This window comes from Tinamus guttatus, unplaced genomic scaffold (assembly GCF_059628265.1).
Source record: "Tinamus guttatus ecotype Peru unplaced genomic scaffold, ASM5962826v1 Tinamus_guttatus_pri_ptg000180l, whole genome shotgun sequence".
NCBI classification, from domain to species: domain Eukaryota; kingdom Metazoa; phylum Chordata; class Aves; order Tinamiformes; family Tinamidae; genus Tinamus; species Tinamus guttatus.
Genome location: NW_028288714.1, coordinates 2,063,717 through 2,089,572, shown reverse-complemented (window position 1 = coordinate 2,089,572; position 25,856 = coordinate 2,063,717). Strand labels below are relative to the sequence as shown.

The window sequence follows — 25,856 nt, the reverse complement described above, 5'->3', positions numbered from 1 at the left end:
GGCAGCAGCTTTTAGAGCTATATTAAATAGACGGCTGCAATTGCCTAAGTCAGCACATTACTGAGTGGTTTTGCTTGCAGCTTGGCAGCCGGAGGATTCCCTACCTGTAGATTTATTAACAAGCAAATGTTAAGGAAGCTGAAGAGGAAAGCAAGAACCAGGTTGGATAGCTGCTCCAGCACACATCTTTCTGTGTGCTTCCTGTAATTTTGTCTAGAGAGAGGTGACAGCTAGGCATGGATAATTTTGCTGCAGACCTAGTGTACTAGCAATAGCTGCAGATATTCAGCATGATTCAAGGACAATTTCTGGAGCTCTGCACCAAGTTGATCCCTGAGCATGTGAAGCAGCAGCAGGTTCATATAAACTTGTAGTTTCTGATTCATAAAAGCATCTTTTTTTCCCCATTACTCTCTTTCAGGCTTAATGCTGGAGTGCAGGGGCTGAGGTCTGTACTGTTAATAACGTGTTAATACTGAACAGTGGAAGCCTTGCAAGTCATTAGAAGGGTAGTGAAAAGGGCAAAAAGGGGTTAGTAAGAATGGCATTTGTTGACAGATAGGTCATAAAGACTCCAGCATGTTTACATGCTCAGGACAACCAGATGAGGGAGAATTAATGCCCAGGCTAAAGCAAAGCCTCAGGCCATCAAGGAAGGGGCAGGAACACAAAGAATAAGATCACAGCCTTGAGACACTCAGATACAGAAATGAAGGGCAATGAGTAAACCCCAACACCTCCCAGAGATCCTAACCCTGTCAGCTCTAGAGGGTGCAAGAGGCATATGCAAAACCAGCACATAGTTGATATCCTAAGCATCATCGAGGAGATCTGCTAAGGACTGCATGGCTGCAATCCTCTGTCCTCTGTGTCGCCACAGGAAGCCACGACAAAGACCACCCAGATAAAGGCTTTTGGTGTCTGCTTGCCAGACTCATTGTGAACACCTCCCTCTGCTCTACGGTTAGTGATTGTGTGTGAAATGGCTTCTTTTTTTTTTGTTTGTTTGTTTGTAGAATTGGAGTTGTTTTCATTTTAAGTACAAAAGAAGAAATTGATGGAAATGAAGATGCTGGAATAGCGCTTTGGAGAGCTTTTAACTACATCGCAGAGGAGACTGACACCTCTCAAGCCTTTACCTCAATAATTAATGTTAGTTCTTTGACAATAAATCTACCCCCTCTTTTTTTTTAAATGTGTTATTTTTCCATATAGCTTCAGTTTTGCAGCTTCGTATCTACATGCACTTGCATTTGCACTTATTTTACATGGAAACAAAGTATTAAAAGTATATAGCATTAATTTGCTAGAGAATGATTTGCAGAAAGATTTTCCTGCTCTGCAGGACAACTTATTCAAGTTATTTTTCATATCTACAGTCTTTCCTCAAGAAGGTAAAAAAAAAAAAAAAAAAAAAAAGTAGAAGTGTATCTTATAGCCGTTAGTATTTTCTTGTGGGAAAGTGATTCTGCATCATTTGTGTTTGTGTTTGTGCATGCCCTTGTCCGTTGCATCTCTTGGAGAACTGGAATTGCAAAACTGCTCTGGCCATTCTGTAAGATCTGCAAAACCTTGGTTGCTTTGGAGTGTGGGAAGTGGCACAGACTAAGATAAGGGCATTTTTCATTGTTCTTGAGCTATTCATGGATGTAGAAAACATGGAAGTATTCCAGGCTCACAGATTAACAAATGAGTCTGCTTTTCTGTAGGAGAGAGCATGGGCTCATATAGATATAGGGAATTCAGAGACAGAGATAAGTAGAGGAAAATGAAGCAAGTGTTTTATGTGAAGACTCTGAAAACAAAATTGTATCGGCTAATATGGTGTTAATACACAACATTTTTTTCCCCAACTTTTGTTTTCTATTACTTTTCTCAGTGCATAAGGATGAAGGTCCTAAACAAATTCAGAGTTTAAGATAAAAAGAATTAGAGTAATTAGAAGTACTTTGCAAGAGAAGTAGAAATCCAGTGTTAAATTCTGTCACTCCTGCAGGATTGTTATCCGTAAATGGTTACAGAATACTAAACTACAGTATGCTCTTCTAAAAATCTTAATGTGCTTGTTTACTTAGGATGTTTCAGAATATAAAAGAAGAGGCTATAAATATATTTAAAAGATGACAAAAACAAAACAAAACACATGTCTCAGAGCTATAGAGAGAAATTTACTATATTGTCCTCAATTAAGAGATATGGATTGAATAATTTTATCATTTCATATTTCTTTTGTGTGTTTGAGAGATGAAATAAATCAAATTTCATGCCATGAAACAAAAAAAAAGCTTTGGTAAGGACATACCCCATTGTAAGAAAAGGTATTGCTGGCTTGTTCAGGCTTGGGTTCATCTTGTACAGATTCAGCTAACAAAGGTTAAGTAGTCTTTATTAAAAGGTTAGATTCCCTGTCCGATCAGTGATGAGAAATAGCTTCTGGAAAGTTTTCAACTCACATTACATGTATTTTCTTTATCACTTTAGATTTAGGCTAAAAAAGATAAAATAGTAGATTAATCAGAGGTTTTTCATCATTACTCTGATGAAGAACTATATATGTAGGATGGTGATAATTATTAAAGTGATATTAATGTGTGGTTGAAAGATTTTTTTTCTGTTGTGTAATTTTTACAGATGTACCATGAAGTGGAAGATGGAAAAGTTCTGACAGTAAATCACGTGAAAAATGTTCTTGGACGTGAATTCCCCTATGCTGATGTTCAGAGTATATTAGGTGTTCACTCTGAATATGATGAAGGAAGGAAGGTATGTTGAGATCTATTGCCTACTGGTTTCAGGAGCTTTTTTTTTTTTTTTTTTTTTTTTTTTTTAGTATTCAGCTTGTTAAAGGGTGTCTTAAACTAAGGTGTTGTTCACCCAGGTGCTCTGCAGGCGCTCTGGGTGAGGAGCAGAACTGTGTCATCTAGGCAAGCATTATGTCCTTTATTTGTGCTTTCTGTTTATAGCCTACTTTGGAAAGACCACTATATGGATTACATTTAACAAACATAGAGAAGAGTTTTTTTAACTCATAATCATCATAGTTGATTATGTATATAATTTTCTGATAAAATATATAAAAGGTCTGTATTCCTTTCTCTTAAACCATGCACATCTGTAGAATCTTGTGTATGTTTCTAACCCATGCCATCCAATTTGTTTGTTTGTTTCCTTTTAAATTGTTATGTATATTATGTTCCTTTGAAAGGATTTGTCGGGGCAGACAGAAAAAAAAAGGTGGTGTTTGCCTTGCATTGTTTGCTCTTTTCTGGCTCACATGGAGCCTTCTGGAGGGAAGGGCAGTTTGTGTCTGCCTTGGAAAAAAATGAACATGCCCAGAGGAGAAAAGCTCCCTCTGTAGAATATTAATGAAGAGATATTAAGAGAAATAGCTTGACACTCAACAAGAGGAGGGCTGTACAAGTAGGACTGCAAGACTGGAGTGAAGAAGCAGCAAGGAGACAGCAGACATAGGCCAGTGGCATGACAGAAAGATGGACCTTGTTCAGAGATGCATAGATATTGCATAGAGTTTGTAACCATCTGTTCTGCTTCTTGTCAAATAAGCATTGGCTTCTGAACATAAAAGCCTTTTTGAAGACTTTTTGGGGGGATAAATGTCTTTTGGAGAATACTGTCACTGGGTAGTCTGCCTCAACCCATGACTGTGTCAAGCTGCTTCTCCAACATTATTCGCTTAGTAATTTTTGTTACCAATATTAGGCCCAATAAGAGAATACTTATTGGCAAGATAATAAAGCAAAGGTTTAAAAATCTAAATGTAGATCTATGCATTTTTTTTGTCTTTCCGTTTTGAGAAATGAGTCCAGTATGTCCTAACTTTTCTCTCTTTGGTCCCTGCTACTCATAAGAATGTGTGACAGTGAATAGTACTTAGAGATGAGAGTTCATTGTCTCTTGATGTTAGATTTATTTCTCACTTCAGTCAGCCACAGTCTATTTAATCCTGTGATATTTCTGATATGATCAGGCAGGAGCAACCTTTTATAAGAAGACTGGCCTGGGTCCATTGCCTCAAGCTCTGTTTAATGGTGTGCCCTTTAACAGAGAAGAGATGGATGGTACAGAATTAGAGACAGTTATTCTCCAGAGGATTATTGATGCCACTGGGTTCTTCCAGAGGGCAGTTTTCATGGTATGTTTAACATTTCTAAACGAATACAAGATGAAATATTTGGCGGTGGATTGTTTGAGTCATGCTTATATTCTGTATTTTTTTATAATGGGGCGGTTGAAAATTAATCGTATGACAACTGAAATTATATTGTTACATTAATTTTCAGTCATGATTTTGAAACATTATATTTTGATTATGCAAGACTTGAGGTAAAATTAAGCATACGCTAATCATTTGGGGTTTTTCAGCCAGAAACTGAGAATATATTGTAGTTATTCATTGAAAAATATGTATCTAATATTTTGAAATACTATATGGGAGATGTTTATACATTTTTCCTCTGAAGTTGACCAGAACTTGGTGTGTATATATAGGCTTTAAGCTCCGTCAAAAGAGTATGTGAATATTTGGCCTCTTTAATCTTGAAACTAATGAATTATAGAATTTGTATTTTTTCTTTTAATATAGGGTTTGTTGAATGATCATGTAAATGCAATAGATTTTCTTATGGAACAGCACAATGTAGTTTCTCGTATAAACCCGACCGTTCTTGGAGCAGAAAGAAAATATATACATCTCAGATCCACATCTGGTAATTACATTTCTTGAATAGACTGTTATTACAAGTTTTCCTTTCTTAATTCTTAATTAACATGTTATGTTTTACATTTTGCAGTTCCCTTTGATGTGCACGACTTCTCTACTTTCTCCTTTTTGGACTCACAAGACAAGACTGCTGTAATTTCAGATGGCATGAAGTATTTAACAAAAAAAGGTACATTAATTTTGTGTATGAGTTGGTATTACAAATAGTTGAAATTTGTCAGCAAAATATCCCAAGCAAAATTTTAATAGTTATTGGGATGTATAGAAATACCATATTTGTCAAAGGTTGATATTTACTGAAAGAATGTTTTAAAACTGTTAGGTAGATGTGATTCCTAACCTGTGTTATTTGCCCTCCCTGCAACTATTTTGGGATTATGAGTGTGAAGAGTTACTCTGAAGTAAGCAAAAAGATAGGCCATGAGTTTATAAATACAATACCCATAATGACCGATTAAATACAGCAAGCAATTATCATCAGTTAGCAAAAAGATGGACACCTTGTTTTTTGACTTGATTTGACCAGTTGGCCTGATTTTACTTGAGGATATCAAAGAGGATATATATTCAGTTTTCACAAAACCCTTACTTTTCAGCATTATTAAGTGAAAATTTCAGTATGTATAAAATATCTGTATCTGTATTTATATATGTGCACACACATTATGTATATCTACAGTTTGAGGAATAATTGATTTTGTTTCTTATTTGTTTGTGTTCAGGTCAGTTTATTTTTCCTCTACTTAGATTGTTCAATTTTTTTCACGTTTGTTTTTCTATAGAGAAGGAGAAATAATTATATAGTACTCATTTATGTGTTTTGTCTTACATAAAATTGTGCTTTTTTGTACATTTTAAAAACATTTGATGTGAGATGTTCTTATTGCATATGCACGTACTTCCCTTTCTAAATTATAGGGAACTGAATGCGCACTTGAGGACATGATGGCACTTGAGAACTGCACGGAGTTTTGTATCAGTCTGTGCCATTTTAACATCGAGTAGACATGTGGTGACTGCTAATTGACATCTGCATATCAATGGGTGGAATAAACCTGTTAGCAGGGTGCTATTCTTTCCATGACAGCTTTTTATAGTTTTAACACACTTACTTATTACATATATCAGAATATCATATATCATATATCCTTTATCAGAAAGGAGTACTATATACTTACATTTCTTTATAATAAAATTATTTGACTCTGACTCTCCTTCTAAAACCTCAGCAACATACCAGCTAATTACCAAATACTTGTTGGATTTCTTTCTATGCTTCTGAGAGGCAGATCTCTTGTGTAAAATCCGTACCCAGAGGCTGCAGTGCACTCCAGTCTGTGTGCCCAGTGTGTTTTTCCAGCCCCAACAGAGCATGATCACATCTCTTCCTAGCATCTCACCCAAACCTTCTAAACTTCCAGTCAACACATATTACCTTTCAGGAGGCATATGGTAGTCCTGAGCAGGTTGATATCCTTCTAGAGATCATTTTGTGTAATTTTTCATGTATCATTGCCTTTCGATAGAGAACATTAGGTTATAGACCAGGAGGAAAAAAAAGACAAATTTTCTGAATATATACCTGTACTATAGTTTATCTTCTTTTGGAATATAGCTGGGTATATTCCTTTGTGTCCAAAAATGTTGTTTTAAACTGCTTCTGGTTCAGAGAGTCTCCCTTTGCAGTTGGAGAAAGCGAATGGCCTAGCTTCTGCATTATTTTAGTTACCGAAGAGTTTTTATATCTGGTTATATGACCAGTTTCCATCAAATATGCACTAGAACCTCTGATAAAGCCCTTCTTTTTCACAGAATCACAGAATGGTTAAGATTGGAAGGGTCCTCCAGAGATCTAGTCCAACCCCCCTGCTCTAGCAGGGACACCTACAGCACGTGGCATAAGGTCACATCCAGGCATGTTTTGAAGATCTCCAACAATAAGTTATTATTTAGAGCTATCATGTTTCAGTGGAACAGTAGAAGTTCAGTGATGTTAGTAGTTCTCATATTAACATGATAAAGTACCACCAAATATTTTTTCTAATCAAAGGGCAAAAGATATTGATATGGCAAAGGTTAGTTTTACACTTAAAGCTACTTGCACATAAACTTTAATTATCAAGTAAGATTAATTCATTGTTCATGAAAAAAAATATTTGAAATATAATGCAAAATTATTTCCAATTTTCAGATGAAGATATATTACATGCTGTTACTATCTGGATTGTTGCTGATTTTGATAAGCCAGCAGGGAGAAAACTGCTTTCTAATGCCTTGAAACACCTGGTAAGTTTCTAGCAGTTTTTACTAAAATAATTATTTTATAAAGTAACAACATTTTATAAAGTAACAACATCTTTAGTAAGGTTTAAGTCATCAGTGGTTAAAGAGCTTCTTGCTGTTTAAGATTAAAATGATATGTGAATAAGTATTCTTGTATTTATTTTATGCTGTTTAAATTTTTCTTAAAAACAAAAAACCTGTAAAACCAATTTTGTAAATGTATACTTCTGCATGTCATTTACTAAAAATATACTTCTGCAGAATGCTGAGAGGTAATCATTCCATCACAAAAGCATTCCATTTAAAATATATGTTAAGGAGCAGGCAACTCCTTTCCAACAGTGTTATAATAAATAAGCATACATTAGGTAACAGCAGGTGGAACATGGAAACTGTATTATTCTATGTTCTTCTTTGCAGAAAACAAGCAGACATACACGAGTGGGGATTTTGAACAATCCTGCATCAAAAATAAAGGAAGATAACACAGCCATTGCAAGAGGAATTTTGACAGCTTTTTTAACCCAAAACAACAGCAACCTAAGAGGTTTCCTAAGTAAACTCATAAAGGAAGAGACAGCAAAATCCCTTGCTGCTGGAACTAAAATTACTAAACTTCTCATGCCAGTGAGTGAACACTAAATTAAACTACTACTTACTTCATAGGGTTTTTGTTGTTGTTGTTATTTCATTGAAAGAAGATGTAGTTGAAAGTAACAGTGTTTGACTAAATGCTGTAAAGTATCAAATTAGGGGACATTTTAACCCATAGGCAGTTTCTAGTAAAGGAATCGAATGGACATTTTAAAGTCACTGTTACTTTTTAGGGTAATCTAATTTTTTACACCTTTTTCTTAAAGATGAGATTTAAGCTCAAGTTCTAGCAGGCAGTGGTAAATACCCTAGTTTTTTTTGGGGGGTAGTTAATGCAACTGTGCACTGAGTCTAAGAAAAAATGTTTCAGCTCGTTCTCAACTTTACTCTCATGGTTCTTCACAGGTGCTCAAGGGTAAAAGGTGCACACTAGCTAGTTGGGAGACTGGCACACACTACAAGTCAGATACCTAAATTGAAGCTGAAGCTGCTTTATTTAGGTTTTTGATTACCACATAGCTTGAAGAAAATCTTTGCTTACTTCAGCTGTTACAGAATTTGGTTTTGCTTAATCAGTCTGCCACCTCATTCTTTACATTTGCTTCAGGGAATGGATGGTGATACTTTTGAGAAGAAGTACAACACTTTAGGACTGGATATAATTAAAACACACCAGATGTTTTGCCAGGAGGTTCTTAAACTGCTTCCTGGGCAAATGGCTGTTATCAGCAATGGTAGGGTAAGTAAGGAAATAAATCATGTCTCATTCTTCATATAGATATTTCTGTTTCCCAGAACTTCACTTTCTTGCTAAAGGTAATATATTATATTGATCTTTCACTTTTTCAGGCTTTCAGCAGAGAATAGTGTAAATGTTTGTATTTTTTTTTATTTTGATTTTTTATTCCATTCCCCTGGAGCTACTATGTACTTTGTTCCTACAGCTGGTTAAGACATAATATGGGGCAATAGATAAAACGCCTAAATAGGTTCATACTCATTGCATTATTAGTTATATTTACCAATAATTTTTTACCCTGACCAATGTTTTACATGGTTGGTATCAGATATATATATAAAATCAAAATATATTTAATATATATTCAAGAATAAATTATAATAACTAGGAGTAGTTATTACCTGTTTTAGGTAAAGAGCAAATAGTTTATAAATATTTAAATCTTATATAATCTTAAATCTTAATATTCAAGTAAAATATGGTACTTTTGTTCTTTCAATTTCAAGTATGTATTTTTTAAAACAGGCAGCTTATATTACTGTCTGGCTATAGCTTGACGCTTGACCAGTGGTTAAAAAATAAAGTGTAGGGTTCAGGATACAGCCCCTGCTAATCACAGCCAATAGCGTTAAAGTTATATAAACAGCTTCTTGAATCAAGAAGCTCCATCATTAGAAGGAAATAGGGATACTATTCTAGCATCTCTTTACTGGAAAGTCTCTTAAATTTGTTTTCTTAGCTATTCTTGTGTTTGTTAAATGGCTTCTGAGATACCACTAAGTTAAGCACATTGTTGATACAGTTCAAAAAAGATTGTGCTAATTTTTCTGTGAGGAAAAAAATCATAACTACATATGTAATTTATTTTATAAACTAATGGATATTGCTGTTTTGCATGATCATAAATAAAACATCATGTAGTAAGTTTTGAGGAAATACTGTGAATGCTTGAATAAATTGAGTAATGTGTATTCATCCATATGAAAGTTCAGTTTCACTTTAAAACTTAAGAAAGACACAGGATTTGCCTTATTTAAATCACAGGTATTTCAGCATTAAAATTTTCTGTTTATTAGCAAAAAGATTTTCTAAGTCTTACCTCTTGAAAATTATCATGTTTTTTCATGGTTCTCTCTATCTTATGCATCATTGCTAGTAATAAAAAATTGAAAGCTGAATTTAGTAAAATCACCTAATTTCTTAGAAGCAATTGATTTGTGGGAAGTAGCCAGTCAGCAACAAATGTAAATTTTGTTATTCTACCTCCTGGAGCCCTGACGGCCCCTGAAATTGCCCTGGACCAGTTTAGCCTTGTAGACTGTGACTAGGAAGAGAGCCTCACCAAGCTCTTCAGAGCCCTCTCTGGGGCACTTTGAGGCATTTTCTTTTGGCCCAGATAGCTTTAAAAAAAAAAAAAGGGGGAGAGAGAGAGAGAAAGAAAGAAATAATAGTTCTTCTGTTTCCTCTCTCTAAATATCCATCTTTCCTGCTCCACCTGAGAAGTGAAGATTGTATTCACAAGATTAAGCAACTAAAGCATCTGCTAGGAAGGTAGTAACTTGCATTTCAGTTTAAAATATAGTTTATATACTCTTCAGTTTAAAATCTAACCAAGATTTTTCCTAAACTCAAATTTGTTATTTTTCAATAGTATAGACCTTTATATGGGATGTATAATAAAAAATACTTTGGATATTTGTGGATATTTCCACTATGACTGCTCCTTATAACAGAATTCTGTGCTTGACTGAGTTGTTTTTTTTTTCCTAATCCAGAGATGCTCCCTCAGAAAAAGCTGTAAAAACCTAAGTGTTTTCAAATTATCAGTACTATAAAGTTATTATGTAATTATTAATATAGATATGTAAAGGGCAAAGTTTTGTGTATTTTTGCTTACAAAAGGAATATCATATTACTATGTTTAGTAAGATCACTTGTTCTCTCTCTCAGATACTGGGTCCTTTAGATGAAAATGAATTCTATGCAGAAGACTTTCAGTTGTTGGAAAAAATAACATATGCCACCTCAGCAGAGAAGATTAAAACTATTGTCAAAGAGATGGGAATCAGTGCTAAAAGGTAAAATATTTGAAGGAGTACAAATCCATGAAATACTGCTTTGTTTCTTGCCTGTGACTAATGAATCATCCTTTTGAATGTGGAACATGGAGCAAAACCTGAGGGGAGAATGTAAAGAAGATGGGGCAAACCCTTCTCGGTGGTGACCAGTGACACGACTAAGGGGTAATGGGTGCAAGTTGAAACACAGTAAGTTCCACCTCCAGGTGAGGAAGAGCTTCTTTCCTGTGAGGGTGACAGAGCCCTGGAACAGGCTGCCCAGAGAGGTTGTGGAGTCTCCTTCTCTGGAGATCTTCCAAACCCCCTTGGACGTAGTCCTGTGCCATGTGACCCTGCGTGTGCAGCGGGGTTGGACTAGATGATCGCTAGAGGTCCCTTCCAACCTCAGCCATTCTGGGATTCTGTGTGATTCTGTATCATGGGATTCTGTGAAGACTTAGAGTACTTTTTTTGGATATACATTCTGCGTGCACTCAGTTAAAGTGTCTTGTTTCTGTGCTGTATCTGCACTATCCTTGTGATTCTCATCTGAGTACTACAATGGTGAGCAGTCCTAATTGTCCCCTCATTTCCTTTCTAGGGTTCCCCTTCTAGACTTAGCATCTTACCTACTCAAACATGTGCCCACTTTTCAATGAAAAAAAAAAAAAAGCCCTGCTAAATTGCTCCAAATGCTTCAGCTGCCTTCACCGTAGCTGCAGCCAAGAGACAAGTTAATCTAACTGTAGTCTGTTCCTACTAGTTTTTGATTACTTTATAGTGACTGGCAAAAGGAAATATTATACACTGTATTTTTTTTAATATATTGTCATCTTGAGAAATTTTGAGTTTTGATGACGACTGTCTTGGGAATTTGGAATGACTACTTCGTCTTCTCAAGAGATTTTTTGTTGTTGTTATTGTTTTGTTTTTCTTTTCCAAACAAGATGACATGCTGTAGTTCACTGTAATGCCATATATTTTTTTAATTCATACTTTTCAGTGTACGCTGAGTAATGTATGCACATACATACTTTTCCATATTTGCTTTCTTCAGGACATCCAGTGCAATAAATGAAATAAGAGTTCCAAATGAAAATTTTATTAAAAAGATGAGACCAAGAACTTGAATTTTCAATGTCCTACACTTAGGAAGCCTCTCTCATGAATGTTCTGTTGGTAGACCTTTCCTTGTTCCAGGGGAAGATCTTTACTCGGACATGGCTGAAGATGTGACAGTAGGGATCCTCTGAATGTATTTGAGAAGAATGTTGTGGAGCCAAAAATAGATGATTTTGGCACTGCATTTTACTTTATTGGTGCTTTATTGGTCATTCGTTACTTTCCAAGGGTCTTTTAATATGGAGCCAAAGATCACTAAGATATGTTTGTGCGAATCAAGAACAAATCAGATTTTCTTTGGAGGAAAAGGTTATACATGTATGTATATATGTTATCTATACCTACAATTCCTAATGATTACAGTAATCAGTAAACAATAATAACAAACTTGATTAAATTCAGTGCATCTAAGAAATCAGTCATCTTTCAGTATTATTTTTGAAGTGAGAGTTTATGAAGTATGCAATTCCCAAGGTATAAAGCAGTAGTTGGTTCTTGGCCACAGTCATGCTAGAAATTTTACTCAAAGCTACAAATCTTGAGGTGATAGTCTTCTTAAAATGTCCCAGTTTGGGTTTGGATTTTTGAACTGCATTATGTAGACAGACATACTTTAAAATATGAATGCTTTATTCCTTTTCTAATTAAAAACATAGCAAATTCTGTGTGCTTCATTTAATATAGTGGCAGTGATTTGATTATGAAAATAGATGCCCTACTGTCATCTTTGCCTAAAACAGAGATGAGACAAGATGTGGAATTACTCAAAGAACAGCACAGGTAAGTCCTCTCTGTCATGATAATGCACATATAATACTTTGCTATTTAAATTAGAATCTACCAAGTGTAACATTGTTATAGCTGTATAATAGTTAGTGGATTAGCTCATCACTCTTGACCACAACACAAATGGTCAGCATAACCATTAAATATGATGAGATTAGACCCTAAAATACAGCTGTGTTTCTTACAAATGCAAAGTGATAGAACTTCTCAGCACCTAATTCATTAAGAACTGGGTAGACTTTCTTCAGCTGACAGATTTACAATTGGAGAATTGTATTAATGGCATTAACATGGTTGTGTATGTTCACTGCTGTGTTACCTAGATCCTAGATTTGGAAAGTCAGTGTGCCACAGATGTCTTCTCTGATTATTGAACGAGACCCCACATCCCAAGATTGACATCTATAATTTTTAATTAGAACATAAACTTTGGGGATTTTTATTTATTTATTTTATAATAAATAAGCTCAATCACCTAAGCTCAATCATTTTCTGGGGCAAGGAAAGGTACTTTTTTTAGAAGGACAGAGTATCAGAATTGTGATCAAATTTAAAACCAAACCCCTTGTTGTAACAGTATTTCCAGTTCTTTACTTGTTTCTCTTGGCAAAGCTGCCCTGCGCTGTGCCAGGGTGCTGACTCTGTCTCTAACGCTTGCTAAGAAGACAAGGAGCAAAGTCAGCAGCCCCCTTTAAGTGGCTAAAACCTTTTTTCAAGGCTATGTTAATAACGTGGAGTAAGTAACATGTACTGCTTAATTGACAAAAGAATGGCATCACTAATGCTAGTTACATTTCTAGGTATATTTTCTTCATGTCTGGAAAGCAAAATGCTTCACTTGGTGTATTTTCCAGCACATGATTTTTTTCAAATTGAGCTTTACTACCATTTCCTTCCTGTAGATCCAGATTCCTTTAAGCGGGGTTGTCCTAACTTCTTTCAACCAAGTTACTAAATTTTTTTTTCTGTAAGAAAATGATTTTAATTAGCTATTTCATCCTATCATGTTTTGCTTTTCTCATTTAACATTTTTCCCACTATTATCTTAAAATTGTGCCATCATTGGTACTTATAAATATAGATATCAGTAAAAGAAACTGTAAGTATTCTGCATACTTCTCTGTGTTTTCTTTTTATGTTACCGAATTATTAATGCAGTACATATTTAACCAGTAACACTTACAGAGCTAAATTAGTGCTACATTTTGATTGCTGTTGATTTTGGCATTTCTAGTGGTATCACGGGAGGAGACAATGATAAATGGTTTAAATGAGAGAAATGTCTTTGCGAAGGATGAAATCTAAAGCGACTCTGATACTTCAGACTTGTGCATAAAAATATTTGTTATTTCCATAAATTTATTTTACAGTTTTCATGTCATTTACTTAACATTTTTTTTAACAGCGTAGTAAAAATAGATCCTGAACAGAATCAACCATTCTATGATGTTATTGCTATTGTTGATCCATTGACAAGAGAAGCACAGAAGATGGCTCACTTATTGATTGTAAGATGGTGGTGATTTCTTTTAATTTGTATATTTGTAGTTTAATTTGTATTTAACTTATTTTCATGTTTTGATATACTGTGTAGTCTAGCATTTATGGGGCAAACAGAATTTATATACTTTTAAAATATATATTTATTTATGTAAGTTTGTATTAAGAAGTTGGGATGATTTAATCCATCGTTGTAAGCACCATATTTGCAAGTGAAATTTACAGTCCTGTGAGCCAATCCTCTTACAAGTGAGTGGATAAATGTTCTTTATAGTCAACAGAAGGAAAGGGGGAGATTGTCTGCCTCACATACAGGGAGGGGATTTCCATCTCCAAATCTTAAGGGACGCATACTTCTTTCCATTAAACAAAAGCACCTGAGTTTTCCAAAGCACCTAAATGAGGTGGGCTATATCTGGCCCATAACACCGTCGTAAGATTGGACTATAAACCTTTCACCTCATGGAAGGGTATTTCTTAGCTGATTAATGGTGCCAAGGATATCTAAAAATCTTTCCTTGTGTGTAGTTATTGATCATCTAAAGAGAGGCTGTCCTAGAAACACAGCTGCTAAAGTGATTTCCTTTCTTCACTAGCCGTGAAATATCACTCTACCTCAAGTTGCTTTATAGTTTCCCATAAAAATGTAAATTTTGTCTTCTCTCGTTGGTCTGTTAGAATTTTGAAGTCTATATCTTGATTCTTTCTGCTTCCTGTTTTATCTCTTTCTTCACAATAATTGTGCAAGTTTCCTGAAAACTTGCATTTTCATACTCTTTCCTAATCTTTGTTATGGAATGTTCAGGCATCCAGCTGGTCTCCATACGTAAAAACTTTAAGCTAAGTAATACATTTAAAATGTTCATGAAAAAAATCTTCTACTTAAATGATTTCTTTTGTTCCACGATTCTGAAATACTAGCTTTTCTTCAGAACCAAATCTTTCATTTCACCATTCTTAGTTAAAAAGAAAATTTGACTCCTACCAAATGGAAATCTTTTGATTGTGAGAAATCTCTTGATTGTGAGAAATCTCTCAATTCAGTTAAAAGTTCATGTTACGATAAGTTTCCTCGAGGTCTCTTTAGCTGAGCTCACAAGTCCCCATTCTCTCTAGAGCAGGTTCTCTGATGAGCAGTATGTAGGTCCAGGCAAGTGATTCCCATGAAGTACTCTATTTATTTATCAAATAGGGCAGCAGCATTGGAGCAGTAGCCTTGTTCAGGAAGCTGAATCTGAAGAGATAATAATGAAATACTATTGAAACGAAACAAATCAGAAATGTTTTCATTTCTGATATTTTAACAGCAAATGAAGCTCTTTTCAAATTAATTTGTTTCTTTTTCCTAATCAAATTCAATTAACCTTCACATTTAAACCTGGTCATCCAAAGAGCAGCCTCTGTCAAGCATACAGACCTCAGAAGAATTTTTAACAAAACACGCAGGCCCATCCACCAGGGCAGGAACTGAAAGCTCCTAAATGGATGCCTCATGGATCATCCTGCCATAAATACTGAAAACTTAAGGACTGGAGTGTATTTGTATTTAAAGGATCGTTTTTGAACAGCATAACTGTCCTGGTGCCCATATATTACGATGGTAACTCTTTGTGATGCAAAGTTCGTGTAGTGACTACGATGGCAAATAACATGGTCGCTTCCCCAGCCCATGCTGAATGTGCCCACGTTGTGATTTTTTTTTTTTTTTGCCCTGGTGAATCCATGCTATCATATTACTTTGTGTCATTTAATAATCCCTTCAAAGAAGTCTTTTCATAATATTTTTTAAAATAAAGCCAAAAGTCTGTTCATATTAAATGGGATTGAAATTGAGAAGGACTATATGGTGCTAGCTAACCTGTATGCTAACCTCACTGCCTAGGTTGAGTAGGTGGCAGCTGAAGGTTTGGGGGAGATAAAAGAGACGCCATGAATGTGTTAGAACAAAGGCAAAGCTTTTATCTGTTTTTAAGAAAAGAATAGTGGATTTTAGCATAAAAACTCTTCTATGTCCTTGCTAAGGAGAGAGGGTGGTAATACTTAATATATAACCCCTGTTTCTGCCCTTTTTTCAAAACTTTCAACCCTTATTTCAAAAACTTTTGTCACAAAGTTCACTGCTGAATACTGCCAAACAAAAAAACCCAACCTTTTTCTTTCTTCCTGAAGATTGTCTTTTGTTCTTTGTTCCTTCAGTTTTCAAGGGAGAAACCTCCCCTTATTCTGTTTATAAACAAAGAAGGGACCTGTAAAGGAGCCCTGTTTCATAACCTGGTCTGATTCCCAATATAACACAGGTCACAGGACGTTTTTCTATCGGTATGCATTTGAAGTAGAAATACTGATTTAAATCTAATCCTAATTTAGATATTGACAGTGGTTGCATATGCTTCACAGTTCTGACTAAGATTTTTCCAGCAGTTAATTAAATTCACTGTTAAACACAGACTTTTAATTGCATTTTTTTAAGATCCATTCTGTAGGCATTCATCTTAACATCATTTTGTTGGTTATATTGAAGTTATAAAAGTTTGTTTTCGGAGTCTATGCTTTGTATTACAGTGGCAGTCACACTCTCCTCAGTGACTGGTTAAATTACTGTGGTTTAATGAGTTTAGTGAGTCATTTTTCAGATGAGGAAGGGTAACTAACAGTACTCATTCTGCTGAGTCTTTGCATACACAGGCTGAACCTTGGGTTTAAATCACTTTCATGCCATATAAACTGAAATACCTCAGTCATTTGTGATAGTATGAAATACCTCCTGAACAAACCTCCCAGTCTCCCCTTAACATTTTCTTCATTGAAGTAAGTAAACTGAGCGCTTGGAATAGCTGACTGTAGAAACAGCTTTGCCTTCCTGTGACCATTTTCATATGTTATCTTCGAATATTCACTACCTTTTGATGTCCTCATAGGCTCTAAGTAACAGAACTGGATTCTGTATCCCAGAAATACTTGTGCTGCCACACAGAGATAATATGTTCTTGTAATCTTTTAGGGATTTCCTATTTCAGTTCCTGTGAAACTAAATTTTCATGATCAGCTAATATCTGTGATGATAACTTAATCTTTTTCAACATCATTTCTTGGCAGAGGATCTGTCTGGAGTGTGGATGTGTGACTTTTTATTTGGCCAAAATTAAATGCGTACAAGTTGGTTGTGCAAAGTAATATTATGCACCAAGTTGTTTTAAATGTTTGTGCTGCCTCCTTCATTATTTATCATTTATGATAATCTTTTGGCATCTTAACATCATATATTCTCTCCATTAAAAAAAAAAAATCTCTTGATAGCTATAAAACTGTCCTTGGGGATCCTTCTGAAAGCAGAGCCTTTTGGTATTTTTTGTGTATCTAGCTACATTCTATGACTTGTTGAAAAAGAACAGAACTTTTCACTTAATCATTGTGCTTTGCATTTCTATCTTGCACTGTCTTCTAAACTTATTAGCTGTTTTTTAGCATCTACTCAAGGTTATTGTTGGCTTAAAAACTGTTTCATTCCCTCTCTTAATTGTCCTTTTCTCAAAACTAGTGTATAAAGATTTACTGAATATACTGGCCTTTCATCCTCATTACTTCCATCGAATAATAAATACCATTTTCTTAGATGCTTTTTGCTTACAATGTATTTAAAAAAAAATTCATGACTTGTACTGCCTGTATATTTTACTTTTCTTACCAATTTCCCACAGTTTGTTACGGTTGTCTTATTTTTTACAGTTGCCTCACTTCCTTTCTAAATGACAATTTTTCTTCTTAGATTCTTTCAAGTCAGTGCTTGCTTCTTCTCAGTGATTGGACATCATTGGTTTGAGTATCTCATAAAGCAATCTTGTGCAGTTACTAATGTTTATTCATGTTTCTGATTAAACGCTCTCCCCTGTGATTTAGCTTTTTCCAGGTGTGTTAAATTGTCCCTTTTAGATCACCAGGCATACATAAATTATTTGGGCTGCACTCTGCATACAGCAAACAATATCATTCCAGATTGCTGGAGTACCACTGGAATTGTTATTACAAATGGGATCAGAATCTAAAGTCTAATATAGGTTTGCATCTTTTTGGATGTAATATTTTTATTTGAGAAATTGTGATCCTTAATGTTAAAATTTAGAACTTGTTCTGGTAGGTGAAACAGCACTTCTTGGAAAGTTTTATTTGTACTTTTTGTTCTGAATGGTAGATGCTTCAAGTATTGCTTATTTTGCCTTTATTTTTATTTTGGCGGTCAGTAGCCAACCCTAGGTAATACTTTCTCTTTCTATGCTTTATTTATTAGGCTGTTAATCAGGAAACATTGAAAATCCTCTATCTTTGGAAATAGCAAGCTTAAAATGATACTTATTCCTCCTGTTTTTGTCCACATGCTCTTGTTTTGAATCATGTGTTATATGAGTCCAAATATTCACAGCAGGTTTCAGAAAACCTGCTTTCCAGCTAGTTTGCATTTAGGCTTAAAATTTTCATTTTCCTCTTGCTCAAGTCCCTCACAAAAAAAAATCTTCTCACTATTTACTGCTTAATTTTGTTTTAATATTATGAACTAATGCTTTTGGGATGTGAAGGTATGGATGGGGTAGGCATATAAAGCTTTAACAAGTGTAGATCAGACAACAATTAACAATTCCTAAAATGAAATCAACCTTCCTCAAGCTTATTATGCCTAGAAAAAGATTTATTCAGATTTTTTACACTGTAAAACAGTGTAAAATTTTACAGATACTGTAAAATGAAATTAAATTTGAAAAATTAATTCTAAATTGATGTGTTAATCTCAAATTTTTAGAGGGTATGAAAAGGTACTGATTACAGAGCTGTTTGGTTGGACTTATGAGGTCCTCATTTCTTTTTTCACTTGTTCTCATCCTTATGTCACTCCCTAGTCTTTATTTTTTTTCTCAATAGTTTTACAGTAATAATATTTCACAGTCATAAAGGATGATGAAGAGAAGCTGGGAGCAGAACAGGCCTCTAAGGCTATGTAAAGCTGTCGCACTACAGTAAGGAATAGGTGTAACCTTAGGTTTAACTGGGGAAAGAAAAATCCTCATTATCTTAACAGAGATGTAGAGATGATCATTGACTTTTTGCATTCCTTGTTTACTTACCATTATGTAATTATAGCCTTAGTGATAGCATTTTTAAAAATTTATTATTGTATTTATTCTAATAATAACCATAAAGGTAGACCAAATTGCTTTATGCTTTCAAATAAATGATTTGGGGCAGAAACCTCAGAAATGAGGGTAACTTGGTAAAGGTAGTTTAGACCATTTAAAAAAATAAAGATTTTGTTAATTTTAAATAAGTTATATTGCTTATAAAAAATAAGTACAAAATGCTGTCCTAACTCTAGGATTTCTATATAAAAGCATCCAAAAATAATACTTTAGAAATTAATATGAACATATCAGGAAACTGAGGAAAAAACTATACATATTTACTTTTTGAAATATTTTGAAGTCGATACTGTAGTTTAACTCCTCATTAAAAATGCTGACATTATTAAAATAATTCTCTGAACTTTACTCTTTTCAAGTGTTTACAATATACAACAGCTTAGGAGGAGCGGAAGTCATTCTTTTAAATAATATTATAACTTACCCATGCACTGGAAGATGGAGATAGCTGCTCTTTAAAATACTCTATCAGTAGTAGAAAAAAAAAATAATATTTTGAATAGTAAGAATATCATGTGCTAAATCACAGTTTTAGAAAAGGTCAAATGTTTATTTGAAAAAACTGACAGCATCCCATAATATGCAGATACATGTAGAACTTTAAAATGTTTGAGATATCTACTGAATCTTGAGAAATGACAAAAAGATTTATCACCAGGTTGCATTTGGCTTATTTATAAAGTTGGGTAATTACCAAGAAGCATTTTTACATGGAATGTTTTTCTGTAGGTGCTCAAAGACGTTATAAATATGAGACTCAGGTTGTTTCTGAACTGCAGATCTAAGCTGTCCGAAGTGCCACTGAAGAGGTAAGTAGATTAGAGCTGCCCTCACGAGTATGTGATCTCTCTTGGTTTAGAAAAACAAAGCCTTAACAACAGATATTCCCTTAAAAATCAGCAGTGGCTTATAATTCTAATTTATTTGTTGTAGTAGTTATTTAAGTATGTAGTCAATATTACTACAGCAGTTTGAGCCACGTGGCTAGCTTTTAATGCCTGGTTCTTTCTGTGGGCTTGGGAAATGTGGAAGGAAGAAATGCTCTGGTCTCTACCTTGTGGATGGTTTGAATTTGTGGGTTTTTTTGTTTGTTTGTTTTTTTCCCATATGAAGTACTCATTAATTGTTACTGTATTTGAGCTAAAGGTATTATTTGACTGTATGCCTCAAAAACAAGGAAGCGCCATGCCCCCAAATTATTATTAGTTTGTTAAATGTTCAATATAATTAAAAATACTTTTGAAAGACTTCATACTTGGAACTCAGCCTTCATACTTCAATAAATGTGTGTTTTTGAACACTTCTGTTTTGAACAGCTTCTATCGGTTTGTTCTGGAGCCAGAATTAACTTATGGAATCAACAACCACCTTCCATCTGAACCTGTGGCCAAGTTCCTAGAATTGCCAGAGTCACCCCTTTTGACTTTAAATATGATCACTCCTGAGAGCTGGTTGGTTGAAGCAGTGAACAGTTCCTGTGATCTTGATAACATCCACTTGCAGGATGTAAGTAGCAATTTGTAAGCATCGTAAAACTTCCTTGGATCCTTACATCAAAAAGGAAAAGGAAATCTTTGGAGATTTTTGTCTCTGCTTTCCAGAAGTACTTACTATGGTAATTGACTGTTTGGCCAGTCTGTTTTTTTTAATTTCATTGTCTTTCTTCACATTAACTCTTCTAAAAATAATTCTCAAAGAAAAGCAATGAAATAATAAACATCAGGAAACAGAAGCAGCCCAACTTATCTTCTGTGTTGAGTTTTAGAATGTATATGAAATTACTCGCTTTTTGAGCAATTAAAGTGTGCCCTGTGATAGTTCTTTGTTTCCTTTGAATTTTTAAAATATTTTAATTTTTAATTTTTGATAGTAATACTGTTAGTCTAGGTATATTTCCAAATAAATCTAAATATATTGTTGCATTTTAGTACACATTAAAATACATTTGACCTTTTATAGTACAGAATTTTTTCTATTGTATTTTAACTTCTTCAGCTTCAAAGTCACTAAATTTGTTCCAGTCTCAAAACTTATGCAAAATATTGAAAGTATTTAGTCCATCAAAAGTGTACACTTAGTGTACTGTAAAATCAAAGGATAGGATTTACCAAAGCAGGGAGTCTCATAGTTAATGTAGAGAGGGAGACACTCACATACAGAGTGGTTGGTCCTTTCTATCTTGGGTGCAAGTTATAAAAATGAGTGAATTTCTCCCTGGAAAATTTCTCTTCTCGATAATTTAGGTGAGTTGAGATAAATTCTACTCAGAATGTCTGTGGCTGTAATACATTGCTCTCTCACTTAGTTAAAATATGTGTTTTAGTGATTAAATGTTCCTCCCACAGATAAAAGGGAACGTTATAGCAGAATATGAACTAGAAAATATATTGCTCGAAGGACACTGCTTTGATGTGACGACCGGACAACCTCCTCGGGGGTTACAGTTCACTTTGGGCACAAAGAATAATCCTGTCATAGTCGATACTATAGTGATGGCTAATCTGGTAAGTGTTAAGTACAGAAATAGTCACTCCAATTGCCCAGTCTTCATGAAAATTCTTTGAGATTCTTCTTCTTTAAATCTGTTCCTCTATTTTGCAAATTAGAAATGTTAAAGGTAACATGAATTATTCCAGAATTAAGATCATCTACAAAAGAAAAAATACATCTTTAATTTTTGCAGTTTTTTTTCCTGTTCTGATCTGAAATAGGTTTAGGTTTGACCTAGTTTTAGGCCCTTAAATGAAGTGACTAAACTAGCAGTTTAGTTGCCTTAAGTTGGTGATAGAAGCTGGTTGTCTTCTGACAGAGGTTCCACCAACAAACATAAAATATGAATTATATTCAGTTTATGGTAGCCTTTTTTGTCATGCAAGGGTCCAGGAAAAGAAAGCAGCTATTTTGGTTGCCTTAGTTAAATGCTTAAGGCATCAGTGGGACAAATCCCCACCTGAGAATTCCTCTGGTAATTCAAAGTAATGGCTTTTGTTGTTAGTAGCCTGATAATATAGCACAGACAGTAGACCTGTGCTTGTGTCTTGTTCAGAAATACACAGCCTGTAAATATACATTTCAGAAGCTCCATGCAAGAGCTGGATGCCACTCTGTGCCATGTGCTCTGGGTGACCCTGCTTGAGCAGAGAGGTTGGGCTAGGTGATCTCTAGAGGTCCCTTCCAACCTCAACCATTCTGGGATTCTGTGGTAGTGTGAGATTCCCCAGCTAACACTAAGGTGTGCTACATTTTTTCTGGAAAAAAAAACGATCTGTATTGGGATTAGCACTTACAAGAGTTAAATTTGCTTCCCTTTGGTTTTGTATGAAATTGGGTTCTGTGTGAAATACGTGTTTCTTAAGAGTTACTGAAAACTTTGCTTTCCATTCTTGCACGAGGTAAAAGATAGGAATCATAAGCAATGGCACAGCATGATCAAACAGTTTTGGGGGTAAAAGAGATTAAAAAATGGGGTTGAGTAAGAAAAATCTTGGTGAAAAATGCAGCTCCAGCCCAGTTAGTCAGCTTTTGGGGGAAGAAAAAAAAAGGAAAAGGAAAGAAGAAAACAAAGAAAAAGCTTTAGCATAACAGATCACTATGTGCCTGTGAATTCTGTCATATTCACTGCATTTTAGCTATTGTATATGTGCTGCTTGACCAACCCATCACTACAGCTGCAACAACCAAAATGATAATGAATAGTTGAACAAATGTATTTACTCAGAGTAAGACATTCCTTGTTTTGACATGATTGCCTGTGCTGGTTGCATTTCTAGGCATTTTCCAGTGAATACAAATCTCTGACAGCACTGTTTTTTTGAAAGAAAAACTTCACTATTTACAATCACTTTGAAAATACTGTTTAGTTACAACCTTTCTGCCTTTAGCTCCCGGTCTGGAATATCTGATTCTGCATAAGAGCTTAGACATTGAACCAATATTTTTTGCTCTTATGGATGCTGTGCAGTGAGATATTTTCTCCAATTCTGATGACAATTCCCATTTGAAAACTGTATAATAAGAAAAAATGTTTGACAAAATGTGAATCATTAGCTTTTCCACAAATACGATTACCTTCTCAATACTAGAAGGTGTTCAGCATGATGAAACTCTTTTAAGTTTCTTCACATTCCATCCCTTGCCTTGTCTGGGATTCACGTACCATAGTCGTGTGCAGTGATGCTAAATTGAGAAGGAGTTGTATTGACTGGGGAAGTTGCTCCAGACAAAAATTTTAAGTTTCAAACAAACTCTTCATCCTGATCTGTTTAATAGTTAATTGCTTTATTACTCACTTACATGTTGTCGTAGATGGAGATTCTGTAGATGTCTCAAGTTCAGTTAGAAACAGTGGAGCACTTAGAGACATTTAATATGGACACAAAGGAAAGATGATTACTTGGCTGCATCTCTTTCAAGGCAGTGCCATGGCATTAGGTTAATAACTTGGCTACAGTGCTAACTATTGGATAATTGATGTTTGCATGTGTACATGACTGATTCTGAAGAACTAACAACTTCTTTTTCTGTTTCCTTTTTTTCATAGGGATATTTTCAGCTGAAAGCAAATCCAGGTGCTTGGACACTGAGATTGCGTAAAGGAAGATCTGAAGAGATTTATCATGTTTTTTCGTAAGTTGTAATCTGTCTTTAGAAGATATGCATATATCTTATAAATGAGTTGGTTGAAATGCACCACACTTTTAAAACAATTTGAGATTACTGAAGCAAAGGAAAAAAAAATGCGTGGAACAAAAAAAGCATGGAACAGTAAAACAAGAAGCAAGTGATCATTTAAAGTTGATATGAAATGCCTCTACTTGCTAGAAGAGTAAGTGGGAAGAACTGTAAAATTCTTCTAAAACTAACATTGCAAGTCTCCGTTTTCAGGGGGATTTTTGGTAATGTGGAGCTCAGTAGCTACAGATTTTACTATATTTCTGTAAATTAAGGGGAAAAATAAAGACCATCTCTCTGACAGTGGTCTAGAATTACATGTGTATATTGAGAACCTGCAAATAAAATGGGCCATATGTGATAGGAGTTAAACTCTATTCCTGATATTCTAACTACTATAGCAAAATTTTATTTCTGACTGGAATCACAAATGCTGAAGTTCCAAGACCAGACTTGCTTTATCTGTGAAATTTTACCAATGATTCTGGCCTGAAACTGTTTTAAATTGGGTTCTGGTTCTGAGTAGACTGTTTCATTGTTGTTTTCAATAGTGGTTTTGTGAGGATGTTTTCTTAATATCCAGAGCTTCCAAAATTATCAGTGAGGTAGTTACTATAGTGAGGTAGTAACCAGAGCCTGGTTAGCATTACCATGCAACCATCTACACTCAGTTCTGTAGAGATGTCACACAGCTTTGTTGATTGTTATTTTGATTTACCTGCTGTGTAGATTCACCAATCTGTCTATAGTGTGGTATAGGTAGCTCTCCCGCAGTGTGTGGATCAGCTTGAGCAAGTCCCACCAACTTCCCTCTCACAATTTTTCAACCCTGGGGATGCCACTGAATGCAGAATTATTGATGGGTAGCATCCCTCCTGAAGAGTAGCATTTAGGCAATTTTGCTCAATCCAATCAGCATAATTCTTAATCATCTAAGAATCACTGTGGTTGTAGCTCAGTGACTTAGAAGGGACTTGGGCTGACTCTGCACCCTGACTGTGTTTCGACTGCACCACTGCTCTTGGAAGAAACTCCTGTGCGTGGAAAGAGAAGTGATATTGTACTTCAGTAGCCAGCATGTAGGTGCCACCTATGGGACTTATAGATCCGTAATTTCTATGGTCAGTTTTCAAAAAGAACATGTGCTAGCTGTACTTCCAGATATTCCTTGGAAGAATACTCTTTTTTTATGTTTTATCTGACAGCATAGATCTGTAACTTACTATTCTTCCTCTTGAAGTTTGGGATCTGGTTTCTTCTAGAAAAATAACATTGCTTTCTTTCAGCATCTTTTTTTTTTCTTTTTTTAAGTTTATTAACTGACTTATAAAAGATATGATGGATAGAAATGCAGCAAGGAAGCTATTGTTTACCAGAAAAATAAAACAAAATGGAAAAAAAACACTTCAACTTTCTAGGTTTAATCAAAGCGATTTTTGTAAGTTTTGTAGGACTGCAGTTTTTCTTTAAGAAGGAATACCAATAAGGTTGAAATGAGCTCAGCTAAGTTATGTAAAATTAATACTTGATGAGGAATGTAAACAATGACATTTATTTCATTTGAGTATTACAAACTATAGTGTAGACTGCAACAGCTAAGCTATATCTGGGAGTTGTGTTAATAATGATCTTAGTAATATCAAAATGTTATCAGAACTCAAGCAACTATTTAATGTTAGCCAAGAGGCAGAATATTAAGATATTCCCTGTTCTTCTATACAAGTAATACCCTCCCATTACACTGTAAGCTAAACTGTTCTCTTTGAAGCATCGGCGCCTACTTTGTCATAGAAGTTTTAGGGGTAAAATAGGATTATGAAGTTCCAGCATGTATCACACCTCAAGGCATATGTCGCTTCTCTCATTTTAGCAAGTAATAGGTAATTTATTCATTGTCTATGTAAATAGCTTTTGGAATAAGTTATTTTTTTTTTCCAAACACTACTTATAACAAAGATCATTCATTTGAAGCAATTACACTTGTAGATGCATTTGTAATTAATAAATCACTTGATAGGAATATCAAAATTTGTAGAGTCTGCCACAGTATTTCAGTCCGAGATCTACATATTATTTGAGCTTGACTCTGTAGTGTTGGTAGGAAAATTTAGGTAAGTATCACAAAAATCAAGATGTAGCAAAATTTGTTTATAGTAAAAGCATGTTTATAAGCTCTG

General features: G+C 34.8%; 1 protein-coding gene across 1 annotated transcript in view; it reads left to right on the top strand.

The window, feature by feature from the left end:
• The window catches only part of UGGT2 (UDP-glucose glycoprotein glucosyltransferase 2), a 70,090-nt gene that overhangs the window by 31,759 nt on the left and 12,475 nt on the right, over window positions 1–25,856 (top strand). Inside the window, exons 15-29 of the mRNA XM_088523347.1 lie at window positions 1,017–1,152; window positions 2,632–2,763; window positions 3,989–4,153; window positions 4,604–4,727; window positions 4,812–4,910; window positions 6,933–7,027; window positions 7,445–7,651; window positions 8,226–8,357; window positions 10,308–10,435; window positions 12,221–12,316; window positions 13,728–13,830; window positions 19,738–19,817; window positions 20,325–20,514; window positions 21,354–21,512; window positions 23,549–23,634. Of these exons, the coding sequence (XP_088379473.1) occupies window positions 1,017–1,152; window positions 2,632–2,763; window positions 3,989–4,153; window positions 4,604–4,727; window positions 4,812–4,910; window positions 6,933–7,027; window positions 7,445–7,651; window positions 8,226–8,357; window positions 10,308–10,435; window positions 12,221–12,316; window positions 13,728–13,830; window positions 19,738–19,817; window positions 20,325–20,514; window positions 21,354–21,512; window positions 23,549–23,634 (1,932 nt within the window). The remainder of the gene's footprint in view (window positions 1–1,016; window positions 1,153–2,631; window positions 2,764–3,988; window positions 4,154–4,603; window positions 4,728–4,811; window positions 4,911–6,932; window positions 7,028–7,444; window positions 7,652–8,225; window positions 8,358–10,307; window positions 10,436–12,220; window positions 12,317–13,727; window positions 13,831–19,737; window positions 19,818–20,324; window positions 20,515–21,353; window positions 21,513–23,548; window positions 23,635–25,856) is intronic.